The sequence below is a fragment of the Phyllosticta citribraziliensis genome, assembly GCF_038025025.1.
Source record: "Phyllosticta citribraziliensis strain CPC 17464 chromosome Unknown J3D65scaffold_2, whole genome shotgun sequence".
Lineage (NCBI taxonomy): Eukaryota > Fungi > Ascomycota > Dothideomycetes > Botryosphaeriales > Phyllostictaceae > Phyllosticta > Phyllosticta citribraziliensis.
Window position 1 is genome coordinate 890,327 of NW_027117339.1, and position 15,440 is coordinate 905,766.

Below are 15,440 nucleotides of genomic sequence, written 5' to 3' on the forward strand. Positions count from 1 at the left end.
GACACTGACTATTCCTGGTCAACCGAGTGTCCTATTGACAGAAATGGCCACTCGCATGCTAGTCCTGGCGCTCGGGTGGGTATTGTCAGTTGGCATCCGCGGCCAGTACGCACTGCTCTCCAGCTACGTACGCACAAACTAACCGCCCGGCTGGGAGGGAGGCCTGGCTCGAGAGCCCACACCAATCCCGTTGATCGAGACTCAGAGTGCCCCGGGGGATGTTACTCGCGCCGGTCCGGAGCATGGGCGCCTGTCCAATCGGCGATCCTTTACAGGTGACGGTCATGGCAAACGAGGACAAGGCAGCCCGAGCTTGTCCTGGCGTGGCTTGCGCGAGCGCGGTATGTGGTTCTCGAGCTCCGCGGCGCCCTCATGTATTGCGGCAGAGACTTGAGAAGATCTCGAGAGCTTTCGCTCGGTGAACGGATTTGTCATGGGCACTGTGAAAGGGTCTTCGCTCTGCATCGTGGAGACGGGTGTGTTTCCGCCTCCGCCGACAAGGAAGTCAAAGTCTGCCAGATGACAACACCGTGCTGGACATGCACTTCTGCTCTGCTGCATAAACAGCGTTCATGATGCCTATCGCGCCGCGGGTGGGTCTGTAATACCACCCACGTCGGTCCAGCAAACATTGCTAGGCCAAGCTTAGGCTGAGAGGCTCACTGCTCTTGTACTTGTGTTTCACTCGAAACAATATTCATGCATCGCACTGCTCATCGGGCACTCTGACTCCCTGCTCAGCGTATGTACCCATATGAGCTGATTGCCTTTGTCTGACCGCAAAGGTCCGCTTTAGGGGGCCCTGGTCGACTTGATCTCCGCCCCCAAGCAAGGTTCTTTCTTGCATATTGTGGTGGGCGGCCGCTTGTCGAGGGCCATGCTTTTCTCCTCCAAAAGTGGCGGAAGCCGGCAAAAGCGGAGTGGAGCAACGAGTGGGCAGTGAGCAGTGACGCGGTGCGAGAGTTGTCGAGGACTGTGCCGTAATTTAATTCACTTGGTGCGCTGCTATCGATGGCCAAAGGCGTACATGAGATGGACGTTGAGACTGTTTGAAAGAACGCCCCATGAACCTCGACGCTTCTCTCTGCTATACCGGCGCAAAGCCACTACAGTGTCAATAGCGGCACAACATGAGAGGCATGGGAAGAAGCACTTGCAATTGCTCACTCAGGCTTTCGCAGTCTTGAAATCCCGCGACGTACACCGTCACCCGCAACTTCATATTGGGCTGCACACGTCGCGCGCCGCAGTAGGAGGCGCGATTGCGAACATTACACTGCACTGTTCAGGGAGCATCATTATACGATGACAATCTACATAAGATTTGCTCCAAAATGGTACCATGGAGAGTGCAAACCGGAATGGTGTTTCCTGAGCGTCTGTCAGGGCACTGTGCGCAAGCCGGAAAATCCGGCAGACCGAATGGAAAAGCAACGTGAAGCTCTTTTTGATAACCGCCATCGATTGAGCTCCCTTCTTGTAAACGGGAGCTTGACTCTCGTAATCGCTGCATGCACTGTACCGGGCCCAGCCTCCGTATCGGGCGGCCTTCCCCTCCGCGCAAGATTCGCTGACGAGCCCAGTCTCCCGACAGCTGAGGAATGGCTCCATTGCGGCCGGTCATCATGGCCGGCGAACTAGGGAGTCGGCAGCGTGAGCACCGCGCTGGAATCAGTGTCGAATGAGACTGTCGTAAGCGCTCGGTCGCCAGAGGAGACGAAGGGCGAGCGCGTACCCGCGCGTCTGCGGTGCCTGTCAGGAGCCCAATGCGCAGCTCTGCCTGCCGAAGGTCGGGGACTAGGACACATGGCCCGATTACCCTGGACTTTGATGACGACGGAGGACCGCAGGGGACTGACAAATGTCTGGCGGGCTAGCGGTCCCTACATCATTTCACGCCTGTCATACCCGCGTTGGGATTGGACCAGTGGAGTTCGGATTCCCGGTCGGCAAAACAGGCTCCAAGCGGCATGGTTGTCGGCGCGAGCTGGAACGAGAGGAGCATTGTCAGAGAGGTAGACGAAACATGTAGTTATCGAATGAAAGTGCACGACATATCGCAAGTTGTCCGAACATGGAGTCGAATGCTAAGGTGTAAGAAGCTGGCCGTGGTAGGTTTGTACAGTACATTCCCACGCAACGTATGATCGTCAGCGAGGATAGGCGTTGTGTTGAGCTCAACTTTGTCCTTTAGTCATGCAGTGCCTCTGATTATTCAAGAGTTTAGCAAGTCTTTGCTGAGACCCAGTAAATTGACTTTTTAGTCACGTTCACAAGCTTCGTGACTTTGATTAGTTAAGCACAAATTGGAGCCCAAAGCAATAGGCCGTGGCAAAGGACACCAAGAAAAGGAGATAGGGGAAACTCACGTCGATGAAGCGCCTAGAACCTGAGCATCAGGAGTATGCAAGGCCCATGTGGTAGAGCAATAGGAGGTTTCGAGACCGCATCACAAGAGACTTTCGCCTCATGTTGCACAAAAGCTCGCTCGAGCTTCGGATGGCCGGCGACAAAGAGGGATTTGTCCGTATGCCTTGGCAGTCCCACGACCCAAGAGATATTGAGACATTGTGGGAGACAACGTTGACAACATGATGTTCCCAAGTCAACGTCATGCAGAGACCCTCCTCGGGTCGTCTCGCGAGCGTGGACCTGGGCACGCGCTCGCCCACGGACGATAGAGAGACCGTTGCGATCACGAGCCCGGCTCCGAAGATCGTGCAGTTGGCCAAATGCGAAAAAAAGAGATCAATTTTTGCCTTGCAATCGTGAGTGCTTGCCAACAAGCGAAAGACAGGCTCAGGGAACCAATCAACAACGTCGCGCAGCATCTGATTGCACGCAGCCTTCGGCGTTTGTGTCAGACGGCCGACTGGACGGGCAGCAGGGCGCGCTTGCTGCGCTGGATGCACGGTCAATCGAAGGCCTGCTCGGCGGTCAGCGGTCAGGACACGGAGAACGAGGGCCGACACGTCCGAAGAATTATCAGTCTGGATTCGACTTGAAACAACGCCCTTGCCGGCGCTCATCTCGACCACTAAACGCGCGTCTGGTCCCATGGACCTTGGCGCGTTGCATGGCCGAGTTCATTCTGCGGCGTTCTGTGCTGAGTTCGCTCGGGGCCTGAGATTGAAGGCTGATTTTTATTAACCGGATGGCTTGTTCGGGGACCTGGGCCCGTGCAAGACCCCGGAATTTTGTGATACTCCGGCACTTTGGCGAGGCAAAAGATGCGGAATATTCCTGTACGAATGCTTTCTTGGCTTGGTGCGCAACGTCGGCAAAATCCGCAGTATAGACTGATATTCTTGTCGTTGTTGTTGTTGCTTGAAACCAAGAATTCTCCATCCAGAGCAGGAATTGATCGTGAGGACCAACCGAGTCGTGTAACTCTCATGAAGAAAAGTTGTGTCCGGCACCTCAGGCCATTGGTAACGCAGGCGAGGGGAGGAACTTTTGTTAACAGCGTGAAGGAAAGGAATGCCATCCAAGTGGTGAAAATTCATATCAGACATGCGTACTTCTCTGCGGACGCACTGCAAATGCAATGGCTCACTGCGAGTTGACGAACCTTAGTCAGAAGCGGCCTCTACAAGGACGAGTAGATGACTGCAAAGCCCACGGGAAGCGAGACGATTTGGAGAAAAACACAATGAGACAAGCAGAGACGAAATATTTAGCGCATGTCAGCGCTGGGCTTGCAGGATGCGGTGCTTGTAAGGTTTGGATGGTGCTCATGAATTGGCTGGGGGAACCCTGTCGGCGGAACGGGGGAAGAAGGCCTTCCTCCCACTCGAGCATTTCGATCGGGAAAGCTGGAGACTTCCAATCCTCGGCCCGCGCGCCAATCATGTCCCCCTCCGGCGTCTTCACGGAGCTTAGCCAAAACCTTCACCACACTGCACTTCACCCTGCTTTCTTTTCTTTTTGCGCTCGTGGTCCGACTGAAAGCCTGCCTGTGCGACTTGTGGCTGTCACGAAGATTGTGCAGGACGTGGTGCGACATCTGGTGTTGAATTCCGCTGCCGCTGAGGCAAGGGCAGCCACCGTATGTTTCCGTTGCGTTACAGCGCGTCTTCCTGTCCGCAAGTATCTAGACTGGGTCAGTCTGTAAAAGCTATTCTAACCACTTATCGAGAGCGATGAAAAAGCCAATTGGATGATCACCGGATTTGCCCGCATTCAGTCCGGGAACCCCTTTCCCCTGAATCTTAACCATGGCCACGTGGACGCCATTCGCGATGCAGTATTGTTCCGTAGCCCATCTGACCCTGCCCTTGCATACCGACAGCTGTCGATTGATCTGCTACTGTGCTGCCTGCAAAGTATGTGGGGTACTGGCTTGGGCCGACTGTTTGAAGATTCTGTCCCTTTGCGTCCAACAGCTCATTGTTCGCCCATTGGTTCTGTGGGGACTGATAAGATGGCGTGGTTGCGTGCGACTCCAGCGACATGAGACTCATGTCGGTCGGCACAGTGGTGGATGACGGCACGACGTCATTTGTTGCTCTGGAAAAAGGTGCCCCACTGATGCTCTGATTCGGGTAGCGAGTAGCAAAGTTTGAAACTGGAGGAGACTGACCTGCTGTTTGTTAGGAAGCTGGGGGCTTATTTAGAAGATCATCGCACTCACTAGTGCCTAGATGGTTCTGCCAAATATCTGGGCGTTGGAGTCCTCCCAAGCTGCTATCACGGCTTGAAACTTCCGGCTCGTTAGAGTTTTGCACCATGGTAGAGTCTGAAGCTTGCCAAGATGGCGTCCACTGCATCTCAGTCTGCAAAAATGGAGGTGTAAACGCGTGGTAGTAATTTTGGGGGTGAAAAGGTTCAAAGGCGGAATGAACGCGATGTTGATTCACGTAGGGCCTGGCTTGAGCAGCATCTGCAACCAGCGCGATACCTCCAGGTTTCGGGCCCATGGGGTTTCTAGCATCGGGGGATACCATGTCCTGAGTATTTACTCTTTCGGAAGAGCCTTTGTCTCTCAAAGTTTGCGTCTGGACCGCAGAATGGGAAATCTGGTCCCCGCCCTTCCTTGAATGTTCTCGCATTATGTCGACACACTGGGCGGCGAAAGGGTGTGTTTCAGCCATGGCCTCGAGATCGTGAATACCCTCAAGTAGACCTTGAGCAGCTTGAGGATCCGGCGCATCTTCAAGGTGTTGAACAGAGCTCCAGAAAAGAATGTGAATAAGGAGTGGCGGGCAGCAATTTACGGCATATGTTTGGCGAAATATCCTCATCAACTGCGTAATATTGCGAGCTGATTTTCGGCACATCTCCCGAGGGCGGATATTGAAATCCGCGAAGCACAAGTCGGTCGAAAGTCGGAAAAGGAGGAAAATGCAATTGTGGTAGAGCATGCTGTGCGAGATTGACAGTCAGCTTTCTATAGCTTTAAAATTGAGGACCAGAAGACTTTATCAATGAAGCGCCACGTTATGTGCTGTTTCCTTGCGCTAAATGTTGATTTCGGAGCTCCTTGTAACTTACTTGAGAAGCAGAATTGAAGACATGTTTGAAGGTGTCTCGGCAGAAGCTAAATGTTCTGCTTGGAGCTTGGTTGGAAGGCCATAATACCATGACTGAAATTTTGCGTAGCAATGCAGTACGGACTCGGTCGTCAATTGCTCACCTCGGGCAAAGATGATGCTCAACATTCCACTCGTAATTTCGTAAAAGCCAGTCAGATGGTAGAGTATCTCGGGAGTTTGGCTAACAGGAGCGACCGATCTCGTGGGTGGTTGAATGTAGTGTTCCCACCCTGGATCTTCGTTGCCAAATTTCAGGTTCTCCTTCTCAATCGTTATGGCAAAATTCGGAATGGAAGGTGTCCGTCCTGTGCATAATGCCCAAGCTCTGCCAACCAATTAGCAGACCAGAATTAAGGAACGAGGAACTTGGACTAACACGTCTAATGTGTAACAACCCCAAAACACATAGGAGCGCTCATCGACTTCGGTCTGTTCTTGAGGAAGATCCCGTTCGCCGGAGACCGACAGGTGAAGACCCATTTCAATGATGGTTCCCATGCATTGGCGGATGTAACGAAAACCAGAGCTGTCCCGTCCCATCGATATTTCCCTGAGACTCATGATTGCGAGGGCCTGGATGGTGGAGACTGATGACGAACGCTCCTCTTCATTTAGAAGCCTCCTGGCCTCGGCAAAGAATTGGTCACCAGTCGTTTGGGCATCTTCCGGGTCTGTGCGGACATCTAAACGATCAGAGTAGTGGCAGGAAAATGCAAGGATAGCGTTGACAAGAAGTGGACTACAGCTCCTCAGGTCCCCTTCTTCGAAAGCTTTCCAAAAGACCTTCTTCGAACCGATCGGATGATATGGATGGATGCGACTGAAGTAGAGCTCGAGCAGGTGATTGACAAGCTCGGTTGGCGCCAAAGTCCAAGTTACTTTGCCCTCAAGCGGAGCTGAAGCGTGCAAATCCAGGGCTGCTTCCGTACCATGAGTTGGGCCTGGATTTCGAAGGCTGAGAATCGATGTTTTGCCATAGTGTAGGCGAATATAGGGGTGTGGACTTGGCGGTATCTCGGTAGGAGCCTCTCCTTGTTGTTCTACGGCGCCAAATCTGAGGGTTTGTGCCGACTTCGCTAAGGCATCGATGTCTTTGCAGCCTTGGATCTGTTCGATGAGACGTGCAGCTTGAGCGCCGGGGAGGGCCTTCACTGATGCTGCCAGTTTACTCGTGGATTCAGAGAGCGTCTTTGGATGTCCACCATCATCGGCGTCTGGAGTTCCTTTCGTGCTCAGCTTTGACTCGCCTCCGTAGTGGCATTCGGTCTTATAGACAGCTGTGCAGGAGGAGCAAGAGGGTATAGAGCCATCGCATTTGCTTTTTCTCTTGCGGCATGGTACACACTAAGTAGATGGATGGATGTTCTCAGCAACGCATTGTGGCGGCCATCGTTCTGGGCAGCGACTTACGGCCGTTGGGGTACACTTCCGTTTCCTCTCCCTTGAGGATTCGTCCTGTGTCTTTGCTTTCTCTCCGCGCGCGGCCTTCAATGGCGTGTATTTTCTCATATCGAGAGGGTTGATCTCGGTCGGTTGGTTGAGGAGTGGACATGGAGAGGCGCAAGAGGCACACTGCGCCTGAGTCAATCAAAAGCCGAACGAGCCACAGCCCAACCCTTTGGCGCAGCAGACTTTGAGGACAGATGTGGCATGCTATGGCGCAGTAATCCACCCAAGGTCGCTTCGTCTGCATTGGAAATCGATGCTTGTTGCTCCTTCGCAGACGTTGTCAAGTTTTCAGCAGCGACCCTTTAGGCATTCTGCCGCCGGCAGCTTGTTGCAATAGCTCCAAACAGACAGAAGGGAACGAACAAAGATTAGTATCCCAGGGCGTTGATGGCCAATTCAAGCAGCTATACCGGTATGGCACGACTCCTCCGTCGCCCGCAACGAGCTTATGATTCCGGACGATCCTGAAGTCGGCCCACTGTTAGATTTTTGGTGGCTTTGTTGGCCCCAAATCGACTGTGCCGTCACTTGTTGGGCGAGACCTTCGGAACGGCTTCTTAGCCAACCGTAATGCATGCTCCTTCGGCCGGCTCACTGGATGCTCCATGCTCGATGCCCGTGGAAGTCGTCACAACTCTTGAATCTAATAGTACGTCTACAAATCTCCTGTTCGACCTCGCGCTTAGCTGAAGGCGGTCCAGTCCATAGGTTTTCGAAGGGTATAGAAAATTTGCGTGGAAATTCAACCACGGCGCCAAAATAAGCGACCTGAAACATGTCCGAAGTGTCCACCTCTTCAACTCGCAGGTCGCAAAGGCTGACATTTGGTAATCCGCAACTCAACGTCTCCCAACGAGTCATGTTGTATTTCTTCACTCTACCGATCAACCTCCACCTTGGCACCCTCACCGTTTGCTTGCGCACCACCTCCGGTGAGAGGAATAGTCCGGTCCAGGGGCGGCAGCAGGCTCCTTGCCATCTGTCTTGACTGCTGGGCCAGGACTGCATCCATGATGACCAAAGCCGCCATCGACTCCACAATCGGCACGGCCCGAGGAACAACGCAGGGGTCGTGCCTGCCCTTTGCTTCCAGAACACCATCCGTCTCGTCGTAGCCAGTAGTTTGCTGAGCTTGGCCGATCGTCGCCGGTGGCTTGAAGCCAACGTTGAAGTAGATGTGAGCGCCGTTGGAAATACCACCCTGGATGCCACCCGAGTTGTTGGTTTTCGTCGTCAGTCGTGGCCGAGCAACAGACTCGGGAGTGCCATCTTGCGCCGACGCCTTGATGAACGGGTCATTGTGAATTGATCCAGGCACCTGGCAGCCTCCAAATCCGGAGCCGATTTCGAAACCCTTTGTTGCGGGGATGCTGAGCATCGCATGGCCGAGCAGAGCCTCGAGCTTGTCGAAACAAGGCTCACCCAATCCAGAGGGGACGTTGCGAATCACGCAAGTGACAGTGCCTCCGATGCTGTCTTGACGATCTCTGTATTCTTCAACAAGCTTTTCCATGCGCTTGCCGGCCTCCTCGCTGGGACAGCGGACGGGAACGAAGCTGTCAACGGTCTTGCGATCGATCTTGTTGATCAGGTCCAGAAATTCGGGGTTCGTCGAGGCAGTAGGGTGCTCGGGAGTAGGGGTGAACAGGAATTCCTTGCCAATGGAGGCAGTGAAGGCGACAATCTCGACACCGAAGGCTTCCCTCAGGTACTTTTCCGCGATTGCACCGGCGGCGACGCGGCCTAGACTCGAGTCAGCAGAGATCGCAATTGTTTCTGCGCGATTATCACTAACCAATTGTTTCACGAGCACTGCTCCTGCCACCGCCGCTGCTCGCCTTGACGCCGTATTTCTCAAGGTAAGTCCAGTCAGCATGGCTGGGTCTCGGGAACCTGTCCATGGTGTTGTTTCCGTAGTCCTTGGGCCGTTGGTTCTCATTCATGACCCTCATGCCGATTGGAGTTCCCAGAGTGATTCCAAATTCGGTGCCCGATTGTATTTCTACGCGATCCTTTTCGTTTCGCGGCGTGGTGATTGCGCTCTGTCCGGGACGGCGACGAGTCATTTGAGGTTGGATATCAGCCTCTGTGAGGCGCATGCCCGGAGGGACGCCATCGACGATGCATCCAACTGAGAGGCAATGCGACTCGCCGTAGCTACGCGAAGTTAGAACAGCTGCTATTGAGACGTTGGTGGTCTTGTCGTGAGCTCGAGCCTTACGTGGTGACGCGGAAATGGGAACCGAAGGTGGACATGGTGGCTGAAGGAACCAGGACTGGCGAATGCGACGGGCAGCAGTGAGCAGTTGAGTGTGCTATCACCAACAATATAAAGAGGTCGAATGGTATGACTGTTTTTGAGCAACTACTAAAAATGTCGGATCCCGACGGGGACGTCCGATTTGCGGCAGAAAATAACCGCCGAGTGCCGACCGCCTCACAGGGAAGGGAGTCCATCTGCCCGTCTGCGGCCTTGGACGTCCTCCATTGTTCTCGCCTTCGGTGCGAATCCCCCGATCGGTCCCAGATATCGTATCGTCACCGTTTTGATGCACGTCATCCGCGAGGGTGGATTGTGACCTCATTCTTATTCTGGGCTCTGCAAATCCACTTCTTTCAATTTTTTTATTCTTTGTTCCCTGCCTACCATCAATTCGTCGCAAGGGAATAGTCAGATAATCGCACTTTTTGCACATCATGCCATGGAAAAGCGGACTTGATTGGTCGTCACTGGTATCAGTCTACAAATGCAAAAAGTAACGCTGCGGCAATATGCCCCCGAGCGTCCACGTTGATTCTTTGCCTGAGTCCTCATGCTAACTGGGCATGCCGCGCATCATATCCATAACGCCAACAACATTGTCCGCCAACCCACCTGCCTGTCTCTCTATAGTCTCTACATTGACTCTTTCAAGTGCCGCCTGCATGCCATCCACGACCTCTCTGTCTTCAAGAACCTGTCCCATCACTTGTCCTTCGTTCGTCCAGTACTCCTCTGATCTTTGACGAAGGCCCCTGTCCCGGGCCACAGTGTTCTTGAGCGCACCAAGCATACTGAGCTTGCCCCTCAGACCTTCAGTCATTCGGATATTGTCCTCAAGCCTCTCTACTACCGTCGGAGGCATGGCCAGCCAGCGGTTGGTGGATGACAAGTAGACGATGTACCCTAAGGCTGCATCTACTACGGCGAAGCCCAAGTAACGCAAGGTACGCACACGCCAGTAGAACGGCTCAATGTCACCCAGACGTGTCGCGGTGGCATTCCTCTGGTAATTGTAGGAACCCAATAGCCAGATTTCAACGGCAGCGAGTGAAACACCTGCGATTGCTGCCGGCGTCCTCCAGCGCGCACCGTGTATGCCGGACATCAGCGATGACGTCAGTATTCCCAGGACCATGAGGTGGAGCAGATGTGGTGCCAAAATCGATGGCAGCGCATAGTAAAAGTAACTCGAAGGCTCCTGGGAAGTACAGTACGGACAGCTTGCCAGAACATCCGGTCCATAGGCGAGGTAGAGCAAGCGCGATTCCAAATTTACAAACTTGGCCTTCAGAAGCTCGTCTCTTTCGGAGAGCCCATGTAAAGAGCTTAGTCGAACGAAGAGAGGTCCGTTGGGAATCTGCAAACGGGAGGAGGTGGCGCGGAAGACATTCTCGGGAGCGAAATATGGAAGCGAGTAGATGAAGGCAAAAAGGGCAAATGCGTAGAGAATGTTGAGAGAGCGTGCGACATCCGCAGGCAGTGGTCGTATGCGTGAAGGTGGAGCGCTCCTGATTGACTGGTATGTCTGATATCCCCTCGTAAACAAGAAAGGTCCAATCCACATCAAAATGCGCAGGACGCTGGACAAAGGAGTCAGTGGAACGGGTCTCGTGGAGTCGCGGGTGGTCAGACATACCCTGAGAAGGAGATCATCTTGCGTTGTCCAGCATCGGTGGGAGTACTTGTTGTGGAGTTAGCTCGGGCACAAGTTCATTGTGAAGTTGAAGGCATGCAAGCCAGATTGCAGTGCAGCACCCAGCGGGCGGAGGGCAGCTTTGGCCGGTTTGTGCCCTCACTGTGGCGCCGTGGCGCAAAGATAAGCGTCGCGATAAGCTGTGGCTGGCGCTTCCGCATCTGAGGTTGAGGCTCCTCCGCCGCTATAACCCTTCCGCTCTTCTACATCGCTCGACGGCCAGGGATCCTCGACCCATGGCAAGTCTTGCGCTTCACCTTGACTCTACATTCTGTCGTTAGCCTTCCAAGATGACGGAACCTCGCATGCGCATGCGCCAAAAAGGCCAGCAGTTCGACACACGAGACCGTAAGCCCAGGACATACTCTCATCTCAAGCTGCTCGTAACTTACCGTCTTCAGTTGAGGCCTACCTGGTCGCCTTTGGAGATGACCGTCACCCGCTCCCCGAGACCGTTCGAGTTCTAGATGAAATCATCACCGAGTACGGCTCACCTCACCACTGACACTGGAGACTTGCTGACAACTCGGTAGCTTTGTCATCGAAACCTGCCACGAAGCCGCCCTCTGTGCGTCTTACTCACGTCGTGCCAAAATCAAGGTCGACGACTTCAAGTTCATCCTGCGAAAGGACCCCGTCAAACTCGGCAGAGTCACCGAGCTTCTTAACAAGGACAAGGAGATCAGGACGCAGCGCAAAGTCTTTGCTGTCGATGATGAACAGATCGGCAAGGACGAGGGCAAGGAAGAAAAGCGCAAAGGCAAGAGAAAGGATGGCCATGTTGAAGAGCGCCCAGCCAAGAAGGCACGAAGCAACAAGGACTGAAGGCCATACCTTGCCGACACCACGCTGGTGTTGCGTTGAGAGGTGACAAGCTTGCGGTTCTGGGAATTCTTATGGTGTTCGGAGTCTTCGGATCAATATACCCATCCGGTTGAAATTATACAGAGTACCACAGCGGAACCGATCTCTCGTCACTGGACAGCGCGAAAGAAAACGAAAGCTGGTATTCATTGCTCACGGAAGCCATATGTGAGATGCTGTGGCAAAGGCCCTTCTCACTCCTCTTTTTCCAACCCTTGCTCCTCAGGCTTCCAGTGTGGATCTTGCTTGCTAACAATTATCTCGTCCACCTTGACCCTCTCCTCCACAATTTGTTTACCGTTGACCAGGTCGTTTTCTGACACGCGCTTATTCGCTTCTGCCTCATCTTTGGCGATACCAGCTTTCACATGCCTGCCCACCAACCGCCTCCTCGCTGTTTCGAAGTCGACTTCGACAAACCAAAGCTCGTCCATCAACTGCGCAGCCTGTCGCCAAGGGTCTCTGTCCAAGCTGAGATAATTGCCCTCGAAGAGCAATATGCGCGTGGTCGGGGCAATGGCGATATCATCTGGAACGGGATCCTTAACGGCGTGATCGAAGCTGGGTGCGTACAGTGTACGGGTCTCTGGTGCTAGAGGTTTGCGCAGCGCTTTGATAAGGCGAAAGAAGCTCTCAGCATCGAAGGTGAAGTGGGCCCCGCGACGAGCGTGAGCCATGTGAGGGTCTGGCATTGCGTCCAACTGAGCGCGAGATAGGTGATAGCCGTCCATCGGTACGAATCCTGCTATCGGAGGCTCACCCGCACTCGCGCCAGGCAGTTGTGCATGGTAGAGCTGATTGAGTCGAGAGGCAACTTTGGCAGCAAGCGTCGTCTTTCCACTGCCAGGGATTCCCGAAACTCCAATGAGTAGACGTTGCGACCGGCTCAGGTGGTGGAATTTGTCTGCTTCAAGTCAGTCGACTTGTCGGCGAGCTGGGTCGAGCGCATTCCTACCCCAGACTTTGTTCGCGAGGCGCTCTACCTGATCTTCCATGTTGTGGTGCAAGAGAGGAGCAGAATTGAGGACCTGGTTGCTGGGAAGCTGGCGGCTTTTGGCTCAGGAGCGCGCGTGGTGGTCCCACCGCGGGGTAAGGTAGCTGACACGACCCGGATGACGTCGGGACACCAGGTCCAGCCCATCGGCAAACTTTCGCTTTTGCACGTCACCAAGTCCGCAGCCATGTGGGTAAGTCTCGCGACTCTCGATATCGAAGTTTTTCCAGACAAAACAACAAGTGGGTATCAGATCAAACAAAAAACTACGGAGTCCCATACACCAATGTGTGCAACTGCTTTCTGTTCGGACCTCCGTATACGTTCATCCAGCAATAGCCGTACTCTGGGCAGCTGTGCAGGCGCCGTCATTAGCTCGAGATTGATATAGGGATCCACCGGGCAACTCACAATATTGGATCTCGGCCAAAGATGATGTGCCAAAGATACTCAAAGACTCGACCGCTGTTCTCGTCATCCATCTCCGTGTCCATCAACCATTGCCGGTACATCAGGTAGTCTTCGATTGGCCGCGTCATGATCTGGTTGCTCGAAACTGCAAACTGAGCACAACAAGGTGCTGCAATAATCGCCGGACAGGGCGTCGAGGGGAAGAACACGTCCCAAACAACACTCATGTTCCTCTCGTACATTTGATTCTCTGGCGTATTCTGCCGGAATGGTTGGACTTCAGCGGGACAACCCGGAGTAAGAGCGCATCGAAGATTGGCGAAGCCTGCCTCCTGGACGAACTCGGTTCGAAGTGCTTTGAGCGCAATCATGTTGCTCCGCGCCGGCATCCCGTCTGAATGCCAGAACTTGTCCTGATGGCTGTGGATGAAGGCTACCGTGGACGGGAACTTTCCGTAATTCTCGATGATGTAGGTGAGGTACGCCATGGCCTATGACCCCTGATTAGTCTTGGAAAGACCCTTGGCTAATGGTAAAACCTACTTCTTTTCCTTTATTCATGGGTGTCTTGAGGATGGCATCCTCATCGTCAACGCTGTAAATGGCTGATTGCCAGCTGGAAAAACATAAGCGAAGCTCTCTGCGCAAATGGAGGGCGACCAACTCTGGCAACTCATCTGCCACCCAGCTCGTATCGTCTTTTTGAGTCTTTGCCATTACGACAATCTTATCCGGTACGGCCTCCATGTAGTCACTTGGACTGTCCGCCAAGTCTTCCGCATCTTCATCGCCAGTGTCCTCTCCACTCTCCTCCGACGGGCTGTCGTTCTCAGACAGATCCTCAGTGTCGACAATCGCATTACCGGCCGTATTCCCAGCTTCAGGAGGGTCCGAAGAAGCTTGCTCGGAGTCAACTTGTTCGGGTGTTTTGTCGTCTTGGGTCGCCGGCGATACTTTCGCACTTCCTTCAGGTTGTGTCGACGGATCCTGTGTCACTTTTGGCGGCAGTTCGCCGGCGTCTTGGATCGCTGCTGGCCATGATTGCGACAGATCGGGTACCGGTGTCGGCGTCCCAAAACCAATGAACTTCGGGTCGATGCTTGTCGTTTTGCTACCGCTGCTTCCCAGGTGCGACATCCCCTCGGATATGCTGCCTTTGAATGAGTCGAGTTTCCCCCATCGATCCTTGATGTAATCGGAATGGTGGAAGATGGTCCAGAGGATCATCAGCAGCACAGCAGCTGAAGCCAAAGTCCCGAGCCGAAGCGGTGTTCTCATCTTTCGAGCAACCGTCGCCCAACGCTTGCGAGCGAACCGTACGACCGCATCAGAAATCAAAAGGCAGACTTGATCTTCAAAAGGCAGCCTCGGGGTTGGCCCAGCATATCAAGGCAGCGTGTACAGTCCGGGCACGGCTCCACGCTGGGCCTCTTGTCTCTGCCCTCTTCTAGATACATGAGGCTGAGCCCCACGATAGTCGTCAAGGGCCACGGCGCGGTGACGCGCGGTTCCCTTTTTTCGATGGGCGCCCTTGCGCGGCCTCGCAGCGCCGTGTTACGACAGAAGCCATACAGATATTTAAGATGAAACTGAAGAACGAATAGGAAGGCGCCTCGCTAACCCTAACCACTGGACAAAAGTGGCCCACGCATACGCGTTCTCCCTAAACCGCGTCCTCGCCCGGCGCATGCCCCCCGATATAGTGCCGATACTCCGAGCGCCTTGTATACACACGTGGAACGCCTGGCGATAACCATAGGAGGCTGGTCAGATCTCATGTTGTTTTAAAGGCTCTCTTCAAGTCAATTCTGGTGTTGTATCTCTTCTCGTTGTCTGCATCTGCTCGCCCGTCTTGGAAGATTGCCGTGTAGCTCGGATATAGCCGTCGCTAGCTTTATTGTCTCATTTGTCCCTGCTCCTATTTTCACGACCCTTTTTGACGGCAAAGACGGAATGGGCTTTGCGGTCCTCGTTCTCGCATTTCCCGCAACAGCAGCAAACGAAGACTTCGCATAGCTTATATGTTCGACCTCAAATACCTTCTAAGCAGTCGCTCTGCCGATAAGTCGACCAATCAAGCAGCTCGGCCTTCTCAGTGGTCGTTCTCAGCCTTCGAGTGGTCATTGCGGATGATCTGCTCTGGGGTCCGCTGGTATCTCAAGCAAAGACTCGCAGCACACATTCATGTGGGTGAACATCAACCCGAGTATGAGAAAACGGGGGCGAAAAATC

At 53.8% G+C, this 15,440-nt stretch overlaps 7 protein-coding genes across 7 annotated transcripts; 1 reads left to right on the forward strand and 6 right to left on the reverse strand.

The window, feature by feature from the left end:
- Window positions 1–2,056: 2,056 nt before the first annotated feature.
- Window positions 2,057–3,303, reverse strand: J3D65DRAFT_207112 (uncharacterized protein). The gene is made up of 2 exons (XM_066794463.1): window positions 2,370–3,303; window positions 2,057–2,277 (listed from the first exon to the last, which is right to left on the reverse strand). The coding sequence occupies exon 1, from the start codon at window positions 3,057–3,059 to the stop codon at window positions 2,397–2,399; it is 663 nt and encodes a 220-aa protein (XP_066658535.1). The 5' UTR covers window positions 3,060–3,303; the 3' UTR covers window positions 2,057–2,277; window positions 2,370–2,396.
- A 1,745-nt stretch (window positions 3,304–5,048) lies between these two features.
- J3D65DRAFT_532585 (fungal-specific transcription factor domain-containing protein) lies at window positions 5,049–6,878 on the reverse strand (the record flags this gene model as incomplete). Its single annotated transcript, XM_066796684.1, has 3 exons — window positions 5,049–5,364; window positions 5,494–5,859; window positions 5,911–6,878. Coding segments are annotated over 3 exons (1,650 nt in total), but the record flags the coding sequence as incomplete, so codon positions are not given.
- Window positions 6,879–7,860: 982 nt separating this feature from the next.
- Window positions 7,861–9,239, reverse strand: J3D65DRAFT_548386 (chorismate synthase-like protein; the record flags this gene model as incomplete). Its single annotated transcript, XM_066796908.1, has 3 exons — window positions 7,861–8,726; window positions 8,779–9,140; window positions 9,205–9,239. The coding sequence occupies 3 exons, from the start codon at window positions 9,237–9,239 to the stop codon at window positions 7,861–7,863; spliced, it is 1,263 nt and encodes a 420-aa protein (XP_066658537.1).
- A 443-nt stretch (window positions 9,240–9,682) lies between these two features.
- Window positions 9,683–10,978, reverse strand: J3D65DRAFT_613109 (uncharacterized protein). Its single transcript, XM_066799084.1, has 2 exons — window positions 10,883–10,978; window positions 9,683–10,826 (listed from the first exon to the last, which is right to left on the reverse strand). Exons 1-2 carry the CDS (start codon window positions 10,897–10,899, stop codon window positions 9,800–9,802), a joined length of 1,044 nt encoding a protein of 347 aa, XP_066658538.1. The 5' UTR covers window positions 10,900–10,978; the 3' UTR covers window positions 9,683–9,799.
- Window positions 10,979–11,121: 143 nt separating this feature from the next.
- J3D65DRAFT_207138 (transcription initiation factor IID, 18kD subunit-domain-containing protein) lies at window positions 11,122–11,881 on the forward strand. Its single transcript, XM_066794464.1, has 3 exons — window positions 11,122–11,287; window positions 11,341–11,422; window positions 11,473–11,881. The coding sequence occupies exons 1-3, from the start codon at window positions 11,230–11,232 to the stop codon at window positions 11,762–11,764; spliced, it is 432 nt and encodes a 143-aa protein (XP_066658539.1). The 5' UTR covers window positions 11,122–11,229; the 3' UTR covers window positions 11,765–11,881.
- A 59-nt stretch (window positions 11,882–11,940) lies between these two features.
- J3D65DRAFT_613112 (P-loop containing nucleoside triphosphate hydrolase protein) lies at window positions 11,941–12,882 on the reverse strand. Its single transcript, XM_066799085.1, has 2 exons — window positions 12,759–12,882; window positions 11,941–12,707 (listed from the first exon to the last, which is right to left on the reverse strand). Exons 1-2 carry the CDS (start codon window positions 12,796–12,798, stop codon window positions 11,998–12,000), a joined length of 750 nt encoding a protein of 249 aa, XP_066658540.1. The 5' UTR covers window positions 12,799–12,882; the 3' UTR covers window positions 11,941–11,997.
- A 181-nt stretch (window positions 12,883–13,063) lies between these two features.
- J3D65DRAFT_644128 (uncharacterized protein) lies at window positions 13,064–13,925 on the reverse strand (the record flags this gene model as incomplete). The annotated part of the gene is made up of 4 exons (XM_066802133.1): window positions 13,064–13,151; window positions 13,209–13,699; window positions 13,752–13,824; window positions 13,873–13,925. 4 exons carry the CDS (start codon window positions 13,923–13,925, stop codon window positions 13,064–13,066), a joined length of 705 nt encoding a protein of 234 aa, XP_066658541.1.
- Between the last annotated feature and the right edge of the window lie 1,515 nt (window positions 13,926–15,440).

Excerpts from the sequence above, each read along its gene's own strand:
- J3D65DRAFT_207112 (XM_066794463.1), bottom strand. The coding sequence starts at position 3,059 with ATGGGACCAGACGCGCGTTTAGTGGTCGAGATGAGCGCCGGCAAGGGC.
- J3D65DRAFT_207138 (XM_066794464.1), top strand. The coding sequence starts at position 11,230 with ATGACGGAACCTCGCATGCGCATGCGCCAAAAAGGCCAGCAGTTCGAC. Across the intron at positions 11,288-11,340 it reads GCAGTTCGACACACGAGACC|TTGAGGCCTACCTGGTCGCC; the intron begins GTAAGCCCAGGA and ends TACCGTCTTCAG. Across the intron at positions 11,423-11,472 it reads CTAGATGAAATCATCACCGA|CTTTGTCATCGAAACCTGCC; the intron begins GTACGGCTCACC and ends ACAACTCGGTAG.
- J3D65DRAFT_613112 (XM_066799085.1), bottom strand. The coding sequence starts at position 12,798 with ATGGAAGATCAGGTAGAGCGCCTCGCGAACAAAGTCTGGG. Across the intron at positions 12,708-12,758 it reads CCTCGCGAACAAAGTCTGGG|ACAAATTCCACCACCTGAGC; the intron begins GTAGGAATGCGC and ends GACTTGAAGCAG.